Source organism: Monodon monoceros, unplaced genomic scaffold, assembly GCF_005190385.1.
Source record: "Monodon monoceros isolate NGI ecotype Baffin Bay Population unplaced genomic scaffold, NGI_Narwhal_1 Super_Scaffold_16, whole genome shotgun sequence".
NCBI lineage: Eukaryota > Metazoa > Chordata > Mammalia > Artiodactyla > Monodontidae > Monodon > Monodon monoceros.
This window is the reverse complement of record NW_021703772.1, coordinates 14,397,303-14,419,345: the sequence shown is the minus strand read 5'-3', so window position 1 is coordinate 14,419,345 and position 22,043 is coordinate 14,397,303. Positions and strand designations below refer to the sequence as shown.

Below are 22,043 nucleotides of genomic sequence, written 5' to 3'. Positions count from 1 at the left end.
CTAGATGTTCTGCACCCAACTCAAAATTTGATAATTCAGACAAGATTTCCCTTGTGATTTAATATTAAATTTAAAATATATATTTACAGTTTGGTAAGAAAGCAATATAATGATATTGCTAAAAAGTGAAAGATTAAAAAAAGACATAAGTCCACTGTTCCCATCTTGATGTATTTTTTTCCATTTCCCCCCCTTTTTTTTTTTGCTGTAAAAAAGTTCGTACCTAGTTTTTAAATAAAAATGTTTATTTTGGATAAATCAATATGTTTTAGTATAGGGGTCCTAAAACGAAGGCTTCTGGAGACATGCCAGGTAAATATTTTCTCATAAATAGCGGCTGGATTGATGGCCTGGAGCTCTAAGACATGTTGATAAGAAGTGTTTTCTTTTTTTGAGAATTTAAGTGTTTTCTTTAAACGTGAAACAACTTTTTTGTTTTACTTTAATTAGAACGGAAGGAACGAGAGCAACTGACAGGATGAAGAAGCTATTCCAGAAATTCCTGCACCCAAATACCCAGCAGGCCCTGTTCCCCCAAGATAAATTCCCAGGCGCGCAAAAACACCAACGTTTGCGCATGCGCACTAAAACAGGCCAGCCGCCCCACCCGCCGCGCGCTGGCTCCGCCCCGACCTCGCTCTCCTACCCGGGTTCCGGGGGAACTGTGTTACAGCGACGCTGGGCCGACTTTCTTCCTTCCGCCGTCCATTGCTTTCTTCTACGCGATGGCATCCGGGTTGGTGAGGCTGGTGTTGTGGAGGCCTCGCTGCCTCCTGGCACCGGCCGTACCTGTTCTCGCCCCGCCGATTCGGGGAGTGAAGAAGGCATTCCGCGCCGCCTTCCGCTTCCAGAAGGAGTTAGAGCGGTGGCGCCTGCTTCGGTGCCCGCCGCCGCCCGTGCGCCGGTAGGAGCCACCTCAGGACGGGGTAGGGGTGGCGGTTGGGGACGCTGGCCTCCCCTCCCCGCAGCTTCGGCCCGGCGGCGGGAAGGATTGCTCATTGCTAGTGCGGTCCTGGCTTGACTCTAGTTGTGCGATAGGGACACCCGCGGGACGTGGACGCGTGGCCGAGGCAAAGGGAATGATGGATTTGTGCTAAGGGGTTGGGCGCGTGGCTGCCCCCGACGCTTTCGGAACTCCCATTTAGAATCCGAAAGTTGTGGGAAAGTTGTGAGAAATGAGGCCGGCTGGAGGGTAATCTTTATCTGGGCTTGGGTGTTGTAGCCCCTGCTTTGTGATGATGCCTGCGAATTCTTTGGGTACGGACAAGAGGGAAGAAAGCACTCTACAGTATTGCGATTTAGGGCAAGAAAAAATTACACAATCACAAGTCCACTGTCCAGAGAAAAAGGAAAACGGTTTGGCTTTAGGTTTCTGCCTAAATTAACCTTGTTCCAGTAGTAGAAAATCTGGTAGGAATAGACGCAGATCTTTATAGCTTCAAAAAAGACCCTACTATGCATGAGGTTTTGCACCTTTTGCTCTTTAATAATGTGTCTTTGACATGTAGTTGTGGCTATACAGGTTGATGCACCGCACTCTTATGACTCCATTTATGGTTGTTTGATTTCCATACTGTTGCTATTACAACCGATGAAACAGTGTACATCTGTTAGTTACATCGATGTAACAGCTTTGAAGTTATTACTGTTTTGGAAATTTAGTATGAAAATTTGATAGGTACTTTCATGTTGCCCTCCAAAAAAAAAGGTTGATCCGGTTTATACACCTACTAGGAGGTGTATACGTGTTCATAGTCCTGTATACTTTGCACACAGAATATTAAGTTCTTGCTAAAAAGAAAAATAAAATAATGTTTCTTCTTAATTCACATTTGATTATTGTGAGGTTAGTCACTTTAGGCTTTTATAGTTGGAAGAAACTTTATGGATTGTATAGATTATATACGTCGTATGACTTACAGCCCATATCTTTATACTTTGCTGCACTTTTTTACTTAAAAGAGTTTTATTTTCGATTTATTGTCTTTATTTTTAAAAAGACCTATTAATAATTCTTGAGAATGATTATGAACCTTTAACCTATTTGTAATATTGATACTAGATTATTTAATTGCTAATTTAAATGGTTGTTTTCAAAACTTAAAATAATAAAATACAAGATAAATATAATATACTTACTGTTTATGGGTTGACCCTATGAAATTATAATTTGTATTTCATATCTAAGTATGAAGCGTAGTCCCATTTAGAGCAGAAGTAAAGAACCTGAAAGTTAGGATAATGGCTTAGTCTCTGATGTTGAAGAACCACTTTGATGTGGCATTTGACTCAAAGGGAAAATTAATCTGGCAAAGAACCACAAGTAATCACGTGACATAAGTTTTAATTTTCAGAAAATCAGAGTCTGGAATTTAAATGAAACTCAGTATTTTTAAATCTCCTTTATATAATTAATAAAATTGCATCACAATGAAAAATGTTTGCATCATAGTAACATCTTGTTGTTCTCTTTACCATCTATCTTCTGTTTTACATTTTCAGTTCAGAGAAGCCCAACTGGGATTACCATGCCGAAATGCAAGCATTTGGCCATCGGTTACAGGAAACCTTTTCCTTAGATCTTCTCAAAACTGCATTTGTTAATAGCTGCTATATTAAAAGTGAGGAGGCCAAACGCCAAAAACTTGGAATAGAGAAAGAAGCTGTTCTTCTGAACCTTAAAGATAATCAAGAACTATCTGAACAAGGGACATCTTTTTCACAAACTTGCCTCACACAGTTTTTTGAGGACGCATTCTCAGACTTACCCACTGAAGGCGTTAAAAGTCTAGTTGACTTTCTCACCAGTGAGGAAGTTGTGTGTCATGTAGCTAGAAACTTGGCAGTGGAGCAGTTAACGTTGAGTGCAGAATTCCCAGTCCCCCCAGCTGTGTTAAGGCAGACTTTCTTTGCAGTGATTGGAGTCCTGTTACAGAGCAGCGGACCTGAGAGGACTGCACTTTTCATCAGGGTAGGTGATTGTTAATTGCACACTCTGGGACATGCTTGAGGTAGACAGAAAGAAAAATTTCTTTTTATACTTAATGTCCTTGCTCTATGACCTTGGCAGGTTACGTGTGAGTTTTTCTCCCTGCCCAAACTGAGAAAGACCTAAAGCTTTTTTATGGTAGTGTCTTAATTATTCCAGTTGTCTCTTACTGAGGACAGCATCAGAGGTGAATACTAAATTCTGGGTTGTGAGTTCGTAAGCACTGCAAGCCATGTCTTTAGCTTTACATCCTCAGGTACAAGGGTAGTGCCTACATGGTAGACGCTCAGTAGATGTTTAGTGAATGAATGAGTCCAAAGAACACTATTGGAGGGGCTAGTATGGTTAGGGAGCTCCATGCTTAAGTACTAGCTGCTGTTCTGTTCTTCTAAAGTGATAAAATCTTGGATTTCTGAGTCCCTATGATGTATACCTAACTCCTTGTTAGCCAGTAGCTTGGCTAATTAAAATAATAAATAATTGGTATGACTTAACTCCACTGTCCTTTTAGAATTGTTAACTGGGAGAAGTTTCATCCTTTGCTTTTGGATGAAAACATGAGTTTTTGGTCTTTCTTACATAATGCATAGTCCAGGCAGTCTCTTCAATTCACAAAAACAGTCTTGATTCAGACCTTTGAACCTCACGTGTTTTAAACCAGCATCCCTTACTGTTGGAATCTATTTATTTAGTTTTGACACTGATCATTTTGATCAAGAAGGATACCTGTGTTGACCAACACTCAGACTTCATTCATAGATGAGACCCGTCTTCCTCCTTCCCCAGCCAGGGCTTATAATAGGTAGACTACCTGTTTGCCTTTGGGAAGCAGGTATGTTAAGTGACCCCTCTGGAGTGGGAGCTGAGGGAAAGAAGGAAAGCAGAAGATATTTACTTGATGTCTGTAAACTGGTTTAGTGCTTTCTGAGCCTGATCAGTGTTTAAAACAGACTCTAGTGAGCATTTTGTTCCCTGCTGGAACCTTGTAACCAGGTTCCTTTACATGGGTGTTGGCTGTCAGCTTCTAGTTTCCTGGGTGAGATTCCTCCCAAAATGACATCCCTTCTGTGAGTTACACGTCAGGCCTTAAGGATTTGTGTACCTCTGAGAGCAGGTGCAGACTTCCACCCCACCACTGCAGGCAGCTTCTGCCAGCCTGTTGAGCAGGCGTGTGGGTTGGCTGCCCATTGACTGAACATCGCTTGCCTCATTCAGAAGCCAGTGGACCCTTTGAAGCCCTCTAGGCTTAAGGTGAAAAGGGAAGCCTCTCCTGCGCCTTCCTCCCCCTGCAATTAAATAGCTTTTCCTAAAGAAATTCTGACAAAATCTTCCCTTGATTTCCATTCTCTCCCTATCACTATAGCTTATGTAGAGGCTAGAACTGCCTAGTTTTCAGTCACCTTTTTGAAATTTTCACAGGGTAGTCATGAGACCATTTTGGAAATACTTGTTTACCGTATTTTAGTGCCTCTGTTGACAGTTCCAATTGTAGATCCTAGTAGAGTCACATAATTCAGATAGCCATTTCTAAGTCAAGAGCTTTGGTATCTCCCATAGTAGAACTGACTGCATTGGTGGTATAGTGGTGAGTGTAGCTGCCTTCCATAGTAGAACTGACAGGTTTGAGTTGTCTTATTTCATTCATGTGTCCACCTAGTATTTATTGTCTGCTGTGTGCCGGGCACTGTGCTGAGCACTGAAGCCCGAGCTTAGTAGCATTCGATCCTTGCCTTCAGGCTCCTACTCACAGCTCATTAGAGGTAGAGTGGGATGTGGGCGATGCTCCCACTTATTGTAAAGAGGAGAGGGAGCTCATCAGGAGGCAACAGCTAACTCTAGCAGGGCTGGGGAAGCTTTACAGAACTGACACCTGCCCCAAGAAGTTCATTCCAGGAAGAAACCTTGAGGATGAGCTTCTGCTCTGGGAACTACAAGTGATTTTGTGTGGTCAGGTCATTTTGTATCTGGGGAAATGGGAGATGGGTCTGGACCTTTTAGAGCCAGTGTGGGGAAGATCTTTTGAAACCGTGCATCAGTATTACCATCACTGAGAACGTGCTAGAAATGCAGACTCTCAGGCAACACCTCGGACTGCTAATGAGTATCCCTGGGAGTATGGCCTAGGAATCTGTTTTAACTAGGTCTCCAGCTGATCCTTAAGCACCCCAGAATTTGAACAGCACTATTTTTAGCCATGCTGAGGAGTCTGTATTTGATGGTCTAGTAAAGGCTAATGTGGAGACAGCTGGAGAAGCTCTAGGTAGGAGATCTTCATGATCAAATGTGCATTTACTTGTTTATTTTGATTTACAGTATTAATTTCAGGTGTGCAATATAGTGATTCAATATTTTTATAGATTATACTCCACTTAAAGTTATTATAAAATATTGACTATATTCCCTGTGCCGTACAATATATCCTTGTGGTTTATTTATTTTATACATAGTAGTTCTTACCTCTTAATCCTGTTAAATTTTTAAATTTCTATAAAAAATGTACTTTGAATTATGGTCCTTATTTTCTTTATACTAATTTAAATGTATCAATTGTATTTTTTATATGCAGGACTTCTTAATTACTCAAATGACTGGAAAAGAACTCTTTGAGATTTGGAAGATAATAAATCCCATGGGGCTACTGGTAGAAGAATTGAAGAAAAGGAATATTTCAGCTCCCGAATCTAGACTTACTAGGCAATCTGGAAGCACCACAGCTTTGCCTGTGTATTTTGTTGGCTTATACTGGTTAGTAAAATTTTAATCTTAACTTCATAATATTGATCAGAAGCCTTAAAAACTGACTTTTCACGATTTCTTGTTATAACCTCTAATTGCATTAAAAGATTTTTTAAAAATCTCATTCCCATGCTTATCTAGTCACTACTTCCTTTCCTGCATAGTAGCTTTTGTTAACCAACTATTCACTGTAGAATTTCATGGAGTATCTGCTAATAAAAATATTTCTGTAAAAAAATTTTGACTCATAAGTATTACAGATTTAACCGCAATCCACACTTGTAACAGCTTCAATTGAGCCTAGAACTGGGGAAGAAAAGAAACTAAACGTTGTCCACCAAAAATGTATAATTCACCCATGCTGAGAACATTTTTGGTTTCTTAGTAACAGTTGACCTGCCTCAAATTGATTTCAGGTGGATTGATGTGTTAAATGTAAACTGAATATCTAAGGTAACTAACTAAAATTTAGGTAAATATTTTTCTGATCTTTATGTGATGTAGGACTTTATAGGTATGAAAGCAATGGAAGACATCACAAAGGAGAAAATTGATAATGTTTTAAGAAGTTTCTTCTTTAGTTTTAATTGAAGTGCAAAGCAAAATGAGATACTCTTATCAGATTGGCGAGCTTTAAACACATCCTTTATCAGCAGTTCATACACTCATGGTAGAAAGAAAAAAAGCGCAGTATTTCTGTTACTTCTGGTGAATATTGTTGCCAAAATTAGATCAGGCAAAACTGATTTGTGCACTTTGTTTTATGATGCACCATGTAATTTTAGGCTACTGTTGGGTTTTTTTCCTAGTGATAAAAAGTTGATTGCAGAAGGACCTGGGGAGACAGTGATGGTTGCAGAAGAAGAAGCTGCTCGAGTGGCACTTAGGAAACTCTACGGGTTCACCGAGAATCGCCGGCCCTGGGACTATTCCAAGCCCAAAGAACATGTGAGAGCAGAAAAGACCATCACTGCCAGCTAGCCAGCCAGAGATGTGGCAGCCTGAAATTTGCAAGCAAAACAGCGAGACAAATGTCAAAAGACATCCAAAGCTGGACATTTTTTAAATTGTAAAGAAATATATCTTATTCTTCATACTGAGTTCCTAAAATTAAACAAGTATTGATATTAGGTCACTTTTCTTTTCCTTTTAATCGCTTTTGTTTTGTCAAAAGTCTTTCTTGTTATTTTTCTGATAAGTTTTAACTAAAGTTCTTGATTTTATTATTGTAAATATTTAACTTGTACAGTTAGGTGTATTTTATTCCCTTCTAGCTTTGAAGTATCATAATTTGAATATATGTTTTATGTGAAGTTTGCTGTAATGCCAATAAAAAAGTTACTCTTTAAGTGTTTCATTGTAGCTTAATTTGCTATACCCAGGTTAGTGAACTTTGCCTCCCTAGTATGACTTTAGCTAAAAAGTAATGTTATAACTCTTAACCTTTAGAAATGTAAGGGGCTGATTATAATAATTAGGCATTTACATGAACTCTAGATTCTGTCTAGGTTTAAAATTCTGTATACTAATTTCATAGTTATTCAATATCTATAAAACGAATGGCAGGGAACGTACGTTTTATGCTTTTAAAATAAAACAAATCAAAAGCAGCTTAAACTGTTGAAGCTAATGGAAAAATAGGGTATGTATTTATCAGTTAGTGTTCCATAATCATCATCGTACCTACCATGTACCAAGCACTCTTCTAAGTATTTTATTATAACACGTTTAATTCAGTAGAGGACAAATCTTGAGAGTGTGTCCTTCTGGTTCTTTAATCCTTTGTGTTCAATTCAGTAATCCTTTTGCAAATTCCCTTTGATTTATTTCTTTTCAACTTTTTGGCAACAGTAATAATTTTTAGTTTCAGTCTGCCAGTAGTCACTCCCAGAGGTTAACAAGGAAAGTGGGAGTTGAGAATAGAAAAGTGGTAAAATGTTTAAACTGACAGCACTTTTGCCATGAAATCTTTTTTATAAGGGAAGATGAAGGATCTTTGAAACTCCTTTCCTGAGACTGGTTAGGAAAGTGGACTTAATGTTATATGTAAGAGGGCTCACAGCTATGACAGCTAACACAGAGACTGCATTTGGAGGGAAGTTTGAGAATGACCTAGTTGGCAGAATTAGTAGGCTAAATGTAAACTATTTCACCTTTCTTTTGAGAGTAACTGCAACTTCTAATAATTCAACACAGGGATAGAGGACCAAATCCAGTAGTAAAATGCTACTCTTATGCTATCATCCATGACAAGTAAACCTGACTTGATAAGCATCTCATTGACACCATAGGAGGAAAGATTATAGAAAGTTTCTGGGACGCAAAAGATGGTACCTGTCCTCCAACCACTTAGTCATCCAGCATGTGCAAAATGTCAGATTCCAGCTAGAGCAGTGTTCTAATTTTATTTTAGTTGAATATTTTTTTGAAAAGTCTGGAGAACTCAGTTGCAGACTCAGTAAAATCCTTTTTTCCCCCCATAAATTTGTGCTGATATTTCTCCTGTTGAGGGCAGTTTGTAGGACCTTAATCTACAAGGTTGGAGGGGAACTATCCTCAGGTTTTCAAGCTTCTAAACTTGAATGCTTTTAGATTAACATGTGGAGCAAATCTAGCTCTAGTTCATGAAAACTGCTTTGCAAGAGATCCAAATGCCTTGAAAAAGAATGATTTCAACACAATTCTAAAGTCTTAGAACCTAAATTAAGTTACACCTCTTCAAAGCACCCATTAAAACATGATGGACTAGAACACAGAAAACAATATGCTTTTGAAACACTTCTGTGTGAAATAGCTTGAAACTTGGAACCAACCTGGACAATTACTTAATTTGCTGTATGAGAATAAATATTGCATAAGTTTGATGTGTGGGCAAGAGGAACATGTGGGTGTGAGGGTGTTGCCAAAGGGGGTTTGTACCCAAGAGCATTCAGTGACCATTCGGAGAACTCCTGTTTGACTAAAGTCTAATCCACGTTGAGAAGACAGTCGTTATGACCATAGGAGTTGGTGGGATATAAAAGCACTGATGCTTAACCTTGGCAGCAGAGACAGACATTTAAAGTCATTTGCTTTGAAATTCTGACACTTTCCCACCCTCCAGTTTCCTAAGCCCAAAATACAATTGCTCCAAAAAGGTTCCTTAGCCAAAAATGTTAAGATTGGTATCTACAGACTCAATTATACAAGGCTTATTCTTTTTAGTTCATATTATGTTTTTATTATATACATACGTAAAATAGGGCATATTATTCTCAAAAGTGTTTTATATGGCCATGAGAAAGTATTACTAGAAACTAGTAAGCTATTATCCCAAGTAAGAATGGAACAAATGCGGCTTTTTGTGTTCAGCATGTGTTAGATTTTGGCCACAAGGTGGTGCTCTAACCCTACTTGCAGTGAAGTAATATATAAAGTGCTATTATGGGGAGCACCATTTTCTCCCTATACAGGAAAGATTGATTACATTTGATTACAGTGAAACATGACTTTTCTAGGCCCCTTACGGCTATAATATGTTATGACTATTTCTGCAGAAGCTAGTTTACCTCTCCCTTCAGGACGTAAAGTTAAAGAGTTTCATGTATGAACAATTCATTTCTGATGCCAAGGTATGGATGTTTGAGCTCTTTTATCTTTACTGGAAAGGGAGAATTGCAGGGCTGCCATGGATAAAACATTGAAAAGACTTTTTTTCCTCTTCTCTTTTTATGATGGCAGAAAATGCACTGCAGAGGCAAGGGAATCTCACTGTCCATCCTGACACTTCATAAAACCAGATGTGGACATTCTTCTCATGGGGGGGTGGTCCAGCTCACAACTTTCCCCAGCTGAGGGTGGCCCCATGCTGCCCACGTCTGCATCCTTAAGCCCACTTTTTCTCTTCCCGTCAGCCGACCCCTGAGTCTTCTCTCAGTTGGTAAAGCCCTCCACCATTGTTGCTAGGCCCTAGAGCTGTGGTTCGCAACTTTGGTTGACTATCAGAGCACTTGAAAGCCACAGTTCTCTCTGTAGGATACCAAGACTGATGGCTAGATTGAATCGCATCTTGCAAACAGAGAACAGTTTTTCCAGGAGAAAATTCATGCAGTCAAAAATAATCACAAGCACACACGCTCCTGAAAAAAGAAAGCTGTCTCGGCATCAGTAGTGTCTGTGCTTTCCACTCAACGCTCATTTGCTCCTGTTCAATGATCCGGCTGCCTGTTAGTGCTCACCGATACCAGAAGACTAAGGGTTTTAAGACAATTTTCTGAGAGAAAAATGATTGAGAAAATTAAATACATTAGCTTATTCCCCCTTCAACTAAGGAAGAACCCCATTAATTTGATGATCCACAGAACACCGTTTTACCATATCTGTCGTACATTAAAATTGCACAGTGAACTAGTGAGTTTGTTTTAATGAGTTTTGCAGGAGAGATGAGTAATGTCATTGTCAGCTAGAGAAGGACATTTCTAGTCAGAGGAGGAAGGGTTTATCTGACTTTCTGATAACACTTCCTCTACATAAATTATTGATATCAGCGCCTCCACAGCAAGAAAACATGTCAGCAAGGGCCAGGAGATACTTACCAGCAGACGTTACAGTTAACAAGACACATCCAGTCAAAAATTAGCTGACCATCCACAGATGAACTTGGCAATGGTGACCATTAGTTAGGCCCCAGACAACCTGCCACTAGGACTCAGGTTTTGGTCCTGGGATTGTTTTTTGTCTAGAAAGGACAAGCACAAGAGTCTGCCACCCTTCCCTTTACCTTTGGTAGCTGGGATTTTAAACTGCAGACGAAGGAGGTATAACATTAAGGGATTAAACAACTCATTTCCATTTTACTACCTCATATACAACAATTTAATCTGCAAACAACATACCTGATATTGTGTAGAGCAGTGGTTTCTCATTTAGCAAATTTTTCCTTTAAATCACAACATCTGCATCCTTTTTTCTTCAAGGTTTGGAAGAGGGTCAAAGGGGCAGTTTGGGGAATCTTGAAAGAAACAGGGCTTTGGAGCCAGTGGTGTTGTCCACTCTTTGGCCACCCGAAGTGGACTCTTGGTAGGACACAGTGTCTTTCAGCATTCACGGGAGGTCAAGGACATAGAGGTCGTCCAGCAGCTCACCCAAACCTCACCTCTACCGGGCAGTCACCGCCGACCACATTCACTCTGCCGGCTCTGAGCAAATCCTGCCCTTCCTCCTTCAGTTTCTTAAGTCCCTTAATGTGGAGCACATGTGTCCTTCAGTTTTTTATTTTCAGGAAAACAAAGAGCTGCGGGTACAAAAGCCACTCCCTTGTGTCTTTCTGTAAAGTTCTCTTATGATTTGCATTTTTTCCAGGTCACCTGTCATCATTTCCTATTTAGAACAAAGACTCGAAGGCCAGCAAGACATAGCACTTTCAACTTATTTGGGTTAGTGCCTACTCTTTGTTTTCATTGTGTCTCAGGCAGAATTGAAAGTCCCAGCACTTCCCTGGTGGTCCAGTGGGTAAGACTCTGCACTCCCGATGCAGGGGGCCTGGGTTCGATCCCTGGTCGGGAAGCTAGATCCCGAATGCATGCCACAACTAAAAGTTCGCATGCTGCAACTTAAGAAGCCTGTGTGCCACAACTAAGACCTGGTGCAGCCCAAATAAGTAAATAAATAAAAATAAATTTTAAAAAAAGAATTGAAAATCCCCATCTCATTAAGTGTCAGAGGAGTGAGTTTACTGGCCGTTGTCTTCAGCTTTTCCAGAAGTCTACCATTTTGTTACTTTAGGGAAATTGCAGTCTGTCTCCTGTCCGAACTCAGTATGACATCTAATCCACGTGTAGATCGTTTGCTTAAATATCTACATAGCAAATAAAGATTCTGACACCCAATTCCAGTGTGTGTGGGTTTTCCCTACACCAGCTGGGTGTCCTACAATTCAACTCAATTCCGACACTATCTACCCGGAGAAGGTATCATCAGATTCCATAGGTTAAGGGCTCAGGCCAGTAGGACTGTCTCCCACCTCGGATGCCAATTGCAAGCCCAGGTGGTTACCTGGGCTTCTGACCCACTGGCTATAAATCAAAGGTTTCCATGACCCCCTCCTTGGGTTCAATGAGTTGGCTAGAGCAGCTCATACAATGCAGAGGAACATCTTATTTACTAGATTACTGGTTTCTTACAAAAGGACATAACTCAGGAACAGCCAAATGGAAGAGACAAATAGGGCAAGGTCTGGGGGAAGGGCAAGGTCAAGGAGCTCTCAATGAGCATGCCGCTTTCCCTGTATCTCCATGTGTTCAGTTCACCAACCCAGAAGCTCTGCAAATCGTCATTTTGGATTTTCTCAGAGGCTTCATTTCATAAATACGACTGATTAGATCTTTGGCCATCGGTGTGAACCCCTAGCCCCTCCCCCTGTCCCAGGAGGTCATGGGGGTGGGACTAAAAGTTCCAACCCCCTCCAATCACGTGGTTGGGTCTCCTGGCGACCAACCCCCATCCTTGGGAGCAGGAAAAGTTACCTTATTAACATAACAAAAGACCCCTTTTTTGTGTTCCTCACTTAAGAACTTCCAAAGGTTTTGGGAGTTCTGTGCCAGAAATGAGGATGAAGACCAAATATATATTTCTTATTATAAATCGCAGCAGCACAGCAAACATGATCTTTTACCCCAGGTATGTCATTTTTGTGGCAGTCTCCATATTTTAAATTTATTCGTTTCCCTCAAGTAAAGGAGTTTTCATAAACTTTATCATTTTGAAGACAAGGCTGACAGACCCACTAAGTATATCTAAAGATAAAAGTTGAATTTTAGAAAAATAATAATTTGAGAGGAAATTTTTCCCCAAGTCCAGAGATTATAAACAGGGTCTAAGAGTCAGCCAGGGTCAGAATCTGGGTGTTGACTGATAACTGTAAAAAGTTAATAAACAGAAACTGCAATAGAGGCTGGAGACCAGAAGGGGGCGCTCTCACGCCCTGTGAAGACAGTTGAGTCCAACAGGGAAAAGACAGACTCCTCTTCTTTCCCCGCAAGGACTCAGCCAATGGGAAGCCATGAACCCTTTGTTTATCACAGCCGCTCAACTTTCTTTTCTCCTCTATAAAAGCACTTCCTTCTCTTGCCATGGGGGTGGACTGTACGAGGCTCCCCAAAGTTGCAGACCCCGAATTGTAATTCTCTGCTGATCCCAAATAAACCCATCTTTGCTGGAGAAACACCTGGCATTCTATGTGTTTTAGGTCAACATGAGGAAAGGCTAAAGATGAGTAGGTTGGGAGGATCAAATGAAAAATAGGAGATATATATATATATATATATATATAGTCTGAGAACCTTCATATTATGAATTTTCCATGAGATGTTTCCAAGTTTTGTATATCATAAATTTGAAATGCTATAATCTATTGAAGAGGCATTCAGAAATGGGACCAGATACTTCAAAATTTAATGTGGCCAGTAAAATTTGACTAATTATTTTACTGGGGAGCAGACTACCTGTATCATGTAACAGGGCCACTATATTGAAAGGCAAACTCTTCCGGTCCTTTCTGGAATGAGCAGTGCTGGAGTCAAGAGCCCAGGGATCTAGTCTTGACCCTGCAGCCACTTTTATATCCTCTCTCCTGGACTAATGACCACTTGATCCTACTTCCACATCTTGTAAATACACTTGCAATAGTTAGATATTTTGCTGGGCTAGGATTCTCTCTTTCCCTTCCAAAATCAAGTCACTTAAGGAAAGGACATATTTGTCTTTGTACTGCCTGGTACTTGGTACCCCAATAGGTATATAAACGAATGAATGAATGAAGTGTATAATTCTCAAATTACTGCTAACACTATGCCTTTTTTAAACTATTCAAAATAATATAACTGAATGGGATCAGAAAACTGGAAAACCAGTAAAACTACTTTAGAGGCATTAATAACTATACTAGCATGTTTGCTAGAATGCAAGTGGCCTCAGGTAACCCTTCAAAATAATTTTTGGCATTTACTCTTAAATCAGGAAAACAATTGCCCCCTTTCTCCATTCTCTCTTGGTTAACCAAGGTATCCACACTTAAATAGTTGCAAACAGCAAAACTCAGTCCACTTGACGAATAAAAATTACAAATGGCAAACTGGTGGAGAGCTGAATGTGAGGTTTAAATGTATAAAGAGAGACGAACAGAGCTCGAAGGTTAAAAAAAAAAGTTCAAAGTTTTGATAAGAAATATTTTTAAAAGCATTCTGATTTAGGTAAGACTACCCAAATCTTTAGGAAATTAGTAACAACAACAACAACAAAAAAACAGGCAAATAAAAAATGGTAACATTAGAATTGTGATGAGTTCTCCAAAAACACAAAAGACCAAAAGCTTGTCATTTCAAAAAACAAAAGCTCCGGCCTATCATCAAAAATGAAACAGTCAGGGCTTCCCTGGTGGCGCGGTGGTTGAGGGTCCGCCTGCCGATCCAGGGGACCGGGTTCGTGCCCCGGTCCGGGAGGATCCCATGTGCCGCAGAGCGGCTGGGCCCGTTAGCCGTGGCCGCTGGGCCTGCGCCTCCGGAGCCTGTGCTCCGCAACTGGAGAGGCCACAACAGTGAGAGGCCCGTGTACCGCAAAAAAAAAAAAAAAAAAAAAAGAAACAGTCACTGTTCACTAGGTAACTTCTTTCTACTCTTGCTACAAAATCCCTACCTTTGCTGAGAAGCCTCAGCCCTCACCTGAGGAACCGCAGCTGACATCAGAGATGGATTTACTGTGACAGTGGCTCTCCGGAGTGATCTGCAAACTGGCGAGTGCTGGGGCAGGGAACAGTGTCTGATTGCTAGGTTTAGAGGGAAGGGAAGGGAAGGCCAGGGGTTTCTTGCTGTTTGCCTAAGTGCAAAGGTTTACTAGAAGAGGCTGAGGTATTTTTAAAAGGCTATTTCTTTTGTTGTATTTTCAAATAGCAGAGAAATGGCTTTTTTTTTTTTCTTCTACTACTCATAACACTTTATTTTTACTTTGTACAAAATACAAAAATGCAAATCCAAAGAGTACAGAACAGTAGCGACAGGCACACTGCACAACAGCAAACCTTGTCTAGCAAGACATTAGTTTTTTAAACTTTATTTTAGTGAATACATGCATTATATAAAACAACAACAACAACAAAAACACACAAAGAGCCTAGAGATTTCGCTATTTCTATCCCCAAAGTAATTCTTACTATCAAGACTTTGGATGAGACAAAAAAAAAAATTTAAAAGGCCAATAATATTTTTTCATATAACCGTAAGAGCTACCATAAAATGTCCTTTTTTCCCTCCCATCACACTGATTAATTTTTTTTCTGAAAAGCCACACATATAAACAAAACAAAACAAAGATCCTGAACTGGACAGTAAATACTCAAGAGGGTTGTTGACCTAGGTAACCACTCAGTAGTTTAAAGAATCTTTTAGACATTTTGAAGCCTTCTATTCATTTCTCAGTACAGTGTTCCAGCCGTCTTGCCCTTTTTTCCCTTAACGCCTCCCAGAACAGAAACACTGCATCACTGAGTCTCTGTTCCTAAGAACTAGTTTTTAAAAAGAAAGTAATGTACAAAAATATTTAACAGAACTATGAAAGATGTAGGAAAGGAGTCTTTTCTTCATAGCAAAGTAGTCTTTGCTTTGCATGGTTCCTTTTGTATACTCTTCAGGGTTTGTTTATCTGCCCCATGAATAAAACAGCACCTAGAGAATTAAAAGGAAACAACACATAACTCTATAAAAAACAATCCTTAAAATAAGATGGAAGGTATATTTAAGGGGAGGTTTCTGGGCTGTGTTTAACCCACTGCTCTTAAGCAGTGCTGTCCAATAGAACTTTCTGCAGTGATGGGAATGGAATGTGTGTATCTTCATCGTCCAATATGGTAGCCATTGGTCACATGTGCCTACTGAGCCCTTGAAATGTGGCTAGTGTGATTAAGACACTGAATTTTTAATTACATTTCATTTTAATTAATTAAAGTTAAAAAGCTAAGTATCCACATGTGGCTAGAGGCTCCCATATTGGACTGTTTGGCTCGGGAGCACACTAATTATAACAATGAAGATGCAGTGAGATAAAAGGATAAGGAACTAGCTTATGTTATTGATTAAAAACAGAGTAAACGCTAGACTATGTTAGTTTTTACTCTGTACCAACATGACGACAACGTCTCCACAAAGACAGTCTTTATTATTCTTCATAACTGTATTAAGAGGTAGGAATTATTGTTATTCTAATTTTAAAGTTGAAGCTAAAGGACAGCCAATTTTGAACCCATGACTCATGGAGCTTAGACTGAATGAACAATTCTCAGGTCATAACCGCAGGGTGCCCTTACAAAGGTTGAAGACAGGTAGCGTCCTGCAAAATTTACCTACTGCATTTATAAAAACAATCAGTAGACGTCAAAATGCCCCAAAGGGTTGTAGAGCTCTCGAGATGTTAACAAAACAAAACCAAACCTAAAATCCTGTGTTTGAAAAATGCCCTCACACTCTGTAAAAACAGCCTGATTTTCCTCTCTCTGCGAGGGGCGTGGGTACATTACTGAAAGTGTTGGCACTTGTTGACACATGGGACAAGGATTAAAAGCAGCGCTGCTGGAGTTAACTAACAGCTAGCGAAAAACGGAGGAGGAGAATCACTTACCTGTAGGATTATGTCGGATGAAAAATAGAAAAGGTCTGTCTACTATGAACCAGGGAGGCGATGACCTTGCAATCAGAATCGCAGCTGTGGGAGGAAAAGGAAAATACATTGTACGCCCAGCATGAGGCCAGCAAGGCAGCACGTAATTCAAGGCAGGACATGATTCCTGTCCCACAGGCTAGCCATGTAATAACAGGCCCAGTGGTCACCACTGATTGCACACCTGCCATGGGCCAGGCCCTTTCCATCCTTCCTCGTTTAGTCCACATAAGCCCCATCTCCTTTAATAAACGTACTTACTCCTTGTAGGGTTTTTATTAGGATTAAATGAAACATATTACAGCTCTTAGAACAGTGTTTGCCACTTAATAAACACCCAATGCATATTCACCGTTATTATTAGCTGTTTTTCATTCATACCATCTTCCTAGCTGATGCCTGGTCCCTGGGCCTTTTAGCTTATCCAAATCCTGTATCAAGGACCCACTCACTTCTCATCCATTTTGTCTGTGCCTTCTTTGAGCACATCATCTAGACTGTCCTCTCACTGGCAGTGTAGACTGATCATCTGGGACCTACTACCTTATACTGCTGTTCAACTCATCTGGTGTAGACATGGGACTTAGAAAGCAAACTTATTTTGGCTTATGGTCTTACACATGTTTACTCTGCTGTTTACCAATGGCAGCTTTGATGTATAAGCCAGTGATAAGGTCTTGCAGGAGGGTAGTTATGGACTGAACTGTACCCCCTCAAAACCTGTATACTGAATCCCTAACCCCAAATGTGACTGTATTTGGAGACAGGGCCTTTAAGGAACTCTTTAAGCTTAAATGAGGCCATGAAGGTAGGGACCTAATCCAATAGGACTGGTGTCCTTATAAGAAGAGAGGGAGACGCCAGGGATGTGAGCACACAGAGAGAAGGCCATGTGAGGACACAGTGAGAAGGTGGCCGTCTGCAAGCCAAGGAGAGAGGCCTCAGGAGAAAGGAACCTTGCCAACACCTTGATCTTGGACTTCTATTCTCCAGAACTGTGAGAAATAAATTTCTGTTGCTTAAGCCTTCTAGTCTGTGGTACCTTGCTATGGCAGCCCTAGCAGACTAATACAGCAGGGCTGGCTTCAAGCGCACGTGACCTGGGCAGTCACAAGAGCCCCACACTCACAATGGCCCTGCACTTGGTTTAGTGCTCTGCTATTGCTGTCTTGAAATTCTTAATCAGCTTTGAACAAAGGGCTCCGTATTTTCATTTTGCCTAGGGCCCTGCATCTTAAGTAGTCAGTTCCAATAGTTATACCAACTGGCAAAATTGCTCAACGACTTCGGCAAAATTTAGATATCACTTTCTAGGTCTTTGTTTTAAACCCTATTTTAAAGGAATAAAAAATAAATGTTTATTCTAGAAAGGCAATAAAATGTCTATTGTGAGTATAAATGATGCCTTTTAATGACCAGAAATACTTGACCTAGTTACAGGTATAGCTAAGACATTCACTTTATGAATTCACAGAGTTTGGCCAGATCTATTCATCCAATCTCATGTGGATAATTAGGGGGTACAAAAACCAACCTAAAATTGTTCTATTTTCTCTAGCTTAATTATATAAGCTATTGAGGAGAAAGCAAACGTGGATGCTCTAATTATCGAGGAAGGCTGCATCATAGTTGCTTGTTAATCCTTCACTTTGTCCTTCGTCCAGACCCAACTGGCTATGTTCCTATGAGTAGTTGCTATTATTTTATGTTTTAATGTGAAGATGGGTCTTTTCTGTCGATAAGAACCCACAACATGTTTCATCCTTCTGAGAGCGGGGTCAGTAAACTACCATCCTTAGGCCAAGTCTGAGGGGCCCTGCTTTTATGAAGAAGGATTTATTGGAACACAGCCATGCCCATTTGCCTGGATAGTCTAGGCTGCTTTCACACTGCAAGGGTAGAGTTGAGAAGCTGTGAGCAGCCCTGTATAGCTCACAAAGCAGAAACTATATACTATCTAGCTCTTTATAGAAGAAGTTTGCCAACTCCTGTCCTAGAGGAATTTCTACTGAAGTGCTTTCCTTAATGGAACAGACTCTGAGCTTCGTGGGTGCAGATCCTCCTAAAGTCACCACTGTCTCCCAAGGATCAATCCACAGTGCTTGGCTAGAAATAGGGCTCAGGACACATTAGTTAAGTTGATGAGTGGACCAGGGTACACTTGCTCCCTTCACCAGGACCAGTCCTGCCCAGGGCTTACTTACTTGCTGACCCAGGGCTTACTTGCTGAGCCAAGGCTTACTTACTTGCTGACCCAGGGCTTACTTACTTGTTGCTGCTGAAGCTTTGGTTCCATCTTCACTGACTTCAATTTTCGCTTTTTGCAAGATGTGAGAAACATGAAGGTTTTCGGACCCTGTTTCCAGAAAATAAAACAAAAACGGCATTTATTTGATATGCAGGCCATCGGGTTAGTGGGGGAAGTAACCTCAAAGCCATGGCAAGCTCCAATTCTTAAAAGGTGTCAGAAGAAGTGACCTCTTACAGTCCTGGTGATTGAAGGCTGCATGTAGGGTGAGGGTCACCCACGGTTAATTTCAGTCTTCGCTAAGTGAACTGTGACATCATCAGTTCAGAGGAGGGAGTCCCGGACCCCAAATGTGTTAGTGACTCTACCAATTCAACTCTGATCACTAAGAATTCTATTAAAAAATGAAAAGAGCAGGGCTTTAAAAAGGTAGCCTAGTTTTCCAGAAGAAGCAAGCCAACAATATTATTTTTCAATTACAGAATGTCAGATCCAGAAAAAATATGGCACTTACAGATGGGGAAAGCGAGGACCAGAGTGTTAAGAAATCTGCCCCCAATCACATGGCTAATTAGTGGTGTGGTAAGTGCTGTCTTTTCATAACAAAAGTCACTCGTCCTACGGGCATATTAGTGAAGAGGAGGAGCAGAGGGCTTCCCTGGTGGCGCAGCAGTTGAGGGTCCGCCTGCCGATGCAGGGGACACGGGTTCGTGCCCCGGTCCGGGAAGATCCCACATGCCGCGGAGCGGCTGGGCCCGTGAGCCATGGCCGCTGAGCCTGCGCGTCCAGAGCCTGTGCTCCTCGACGGGAGAGGCCACAACAGTGAGAGGCCCGGGTACCGCAAAAAAAAAAAAAAAGAGTAGGAGCAGAGTTTAGGCGCTCTGGAGGGCCAGGCTCAGAAATGCAGCTGTGCTTCCGGGACCTCCTAGTGAATTCACTTTCCTTCTCAGCAAATCTTACCATTCCAGCAACGCCCACTGGGGTTAGCATTCGAGGAGAATGCAAACAGAAGTTAATGGTGACCTTGATGGGACACAGGTCTGATGCAAATGGAGAAAGTGCTTTTTGGGTCATCTGCAATGGTCAATGCTCAGCTCTAATGTGACCAATCATGAATGAGAGGCACGTTCGCAGAGACCACATCACCTGCATGGTGAAACAGAACCTCTCAGGAGAATTTCTGGCACCTGGTCCTCCCTCTGAGCACCTGTGAACGCCCTGAGACGATATCTAGTATTTAAGCTACAAAGCTAATCCTGAAGGGGAAAGGGCAGGTTAAAACAGTGCTTCTCAGGGCTTCCCTGGTGGTGCAGTGGTGACGAATCCGCCTGCCAATGCAGGGGACACGGGCTCGAGCCCTGGTCTGGGAAGATCCCACATGCCGTGGAGCAACTGAGTCCATGTGCCACAACTACTGAACCTGCACTCTAGAGCCTGTGAGCCACAACTACTGAGCCCGAATGCCACAACTACTGAAGCCCGTGCGCCTCGAGCCTGTGCTCCACAACGAGAAGCCACTGCAATGAGAAGCCGGTGCACTGCAAGGAAGAGTAGCCCCCATTTGCCACAACTAGAGAAAGCCCGCACGTAGCAGTGAAGACCGAATGCAGCCATAAATAAATAAATAAATTTATAAAAAAAAAATCCAAAACAGTGCTTCTCAAACTTCATTGGGATGAGGAATCTTGTTAAAGCGAAGACGCTGATTCAGTAGGTCTGGGTCAGACCCAAAATTGTGAATTTCAAACAAGGTGATGCTAATGCCACTGGATGGGGGAAGAGAGTTTGGTTCAAAAGGGATGAGAGTATCAGAACATCCATGGAACTTCAGTTTCACCAGGGAAGTCACCTTAATCCCCAGGACAGGTACTCAGGTGTTCACTAGCAGGCAAGTGGGGTTGGTAATGAACTGTTTCCTTATCACTCAGGGGAAAGATACAACATGGAGCACAAATCATGTTTAAGCCATGCCTTTGGCAGGAGGTGACTATGCTCTAACTTAGAAAGACAAAGGACCGACCATTCAAATATGACTCTAGGAAAAAATTACATGTACTGGCAAATGAAGGGATATTATACCAGCTGTGTCCTAGATGGTTTGACAAAGGAAAGCTCTAATCAGACTCCTTTGAATTTATATTAGTTCAGATTAACGGGTGATGAGATGCCAAAATACCTATCTAAATATTGTGGTACCTGCTATTGTCTGGGGGAAGTAAGCATTTGGGAGCTCAAAAATCTTGATTTTGAAAATTTGAAAATACAGGGGAAAAGTTTGCATTTGGAAAAGGAAGAGACATATCTAACTAAGAGCCAAATGTTTAGGTAACAGAGGCAACACGTGAAATGCTTCTTTAAATGTGTGGGATCGTGTGGGCTTCACATGAAATGTGCATGTGAAATGCAGGGATGGATGACATGCTGATTTAAGGGATGAAGGTTCAACAGCATCATTGGGTGATTTTTCAGATTAAACCTTGGAGAGTTTTATGGCAGCACGTTCCTAAGTTTGACCTTTTCTTTCTGAACAAATCAGAGGCTCAATTTGTAACATATTCCACAAGTTTCAGAGCAAGTTTTAAATTGAACATACTTGTTATTTTTGCAAAATTTGCCTTTGATGGATCAAACATATCGGTGATGCCAAGGACCTTCAGCGGCTCCTTCAAATCTGTCTGTGCTACAGCTGTGAACCTAGCACGAAAGCAGAAAATAGGGAGAAAATCAATATACTATAAATGATATAAAATGATGTAATCAGTGCCAGTGGAAAAAAGGTGTACAAACAGATCCTCTTTAAAGTACACTCTGAACACCTAATATCTTTAATTTTAATCCCAAGATTTAAGTACCAGGTAAGTAGAGAACAACTCACCTCTCAAACACATACCTGGCAAAATAGCACAGTATCAGCAAGTAGGGGTGTCCTTACCCTCATGGGCAACAGGCTCCCCATTCCAGTCCTAGGAAGATCTACAGAAGCACTTTCTCTTATTCTGATGAGGAGATGCAGGGTTGCAATAGGGAAGAAACTTTGTATGCTATTGCAAGTTAATCATTAAAGGGATGTTGCCTATAAGCTTAAATTACACATAAATAGCCCATCTCTGGGAACCCTGCCTCCCAGGTAATGAGCATTAAGCTAAAATACTTCTGTTTAGCTCACAGTAACTATCTTGACCAGGCCCACCTGTGAACGACTGCAGGAAGGAAGAAATGAACACATCCCCTCTGGAGGCTGATGGGAACCAGGAAATGTTTGACTTTACTCCCTCCTCTTTTAGTATAAAAGAAGCCTGAATTCTAACTCAGGCAAGATGGTTCTTTGGGACACTAGTCCACCATCTTCTCAGTCTGCTGGCTTTCTGAATAAAGTTGCTATTCCTT

The 22,043-nt window shown here is 41.1% G+C and overlaps 2 protein-coding genes across 2 annotated transcripts in view; one reads left to right on the top strand and one right to left on the bottom strand.

Moving 5' to 3' along the window:
• The first annotated feature begins 693 nt into the window (after window positions 1–693).
• On the top strand, window positions 694–7,076 carry MRPL44 (mitochondrial ribosomal protein L44). Its single transcript, XM_029225057.1, has 4 exons — window positions 694–904; window positions 2,503–2,971; window positions 5,556–5,734; window positions 6,535–7,076. The coding sequence occupies exons 1-4, from the start codon at window positions 726–728 to the stop codon at window positions 6,704–6,706; spliced, it is 999 nt and encodes a 332-aa protein (XP_029080890.1). The 5' UTR covers window positions 694–725; the 3' UTR covers window positions 6,707–7,076.
• Window positions 7,077–14,661: 7,585 nt separating this feature from the next.
• The window catches only part of SERPINE2 (serpin family E member 2), a 28,078-nt gene continuing 20,696 nt past the window's right edge, over window positions 14,662–22,043 (bottom strand). Inside the window, exons 5-8 of the mRNA XM_029225773.1 lie at window positions 21,250–21,350; window positions 18,678–18,764; window positions 16,370–16,453; window positions 14,662–15,420 (exon numbers count right to left, since the gene is read on the bottom strand). Of these exons, the coding sequence (XP_029081606.1) occupies window positions 15,383–15,420; window positions 16,370–16,453; window positions 18,678–18,764; window positions 21,250–21,350 (310 nt within the window). The 3' untranslated portion in view covers window positions 14,662–15,382. The remainder of the gene's footprint in view (window positions 15,421–16,369; window positions 16,454–18,677; window positions 18,765–21,249; window positions 21,351–22,043) is intronic.

Excerpts from the sequence above, each read along its gene's own strand:
- MRPL44 (XM_029225057.1), top strand. The coding sequence starts at position 726 with ATGGCATCCGGGTTGGTGAGGCTGGTGTTGTGGAGGCCTCGCTGCCTC. Across the intron at positions 905-2,502 it reads CCGCCGCCGCCCGTGCGCCG|TTCAGAGAAGCCCAACTGGG; the intron begins GTAGGAGCCACC and ends TTACATTTTCAG. Across the intron at positions 2,972-5,555 it reads GGACTGCACTTTTCATCAGG|GACTTCTTAATTACTCAAAT; the intron begins GTAGGTGATTGT and ends TTTTATATGCAG.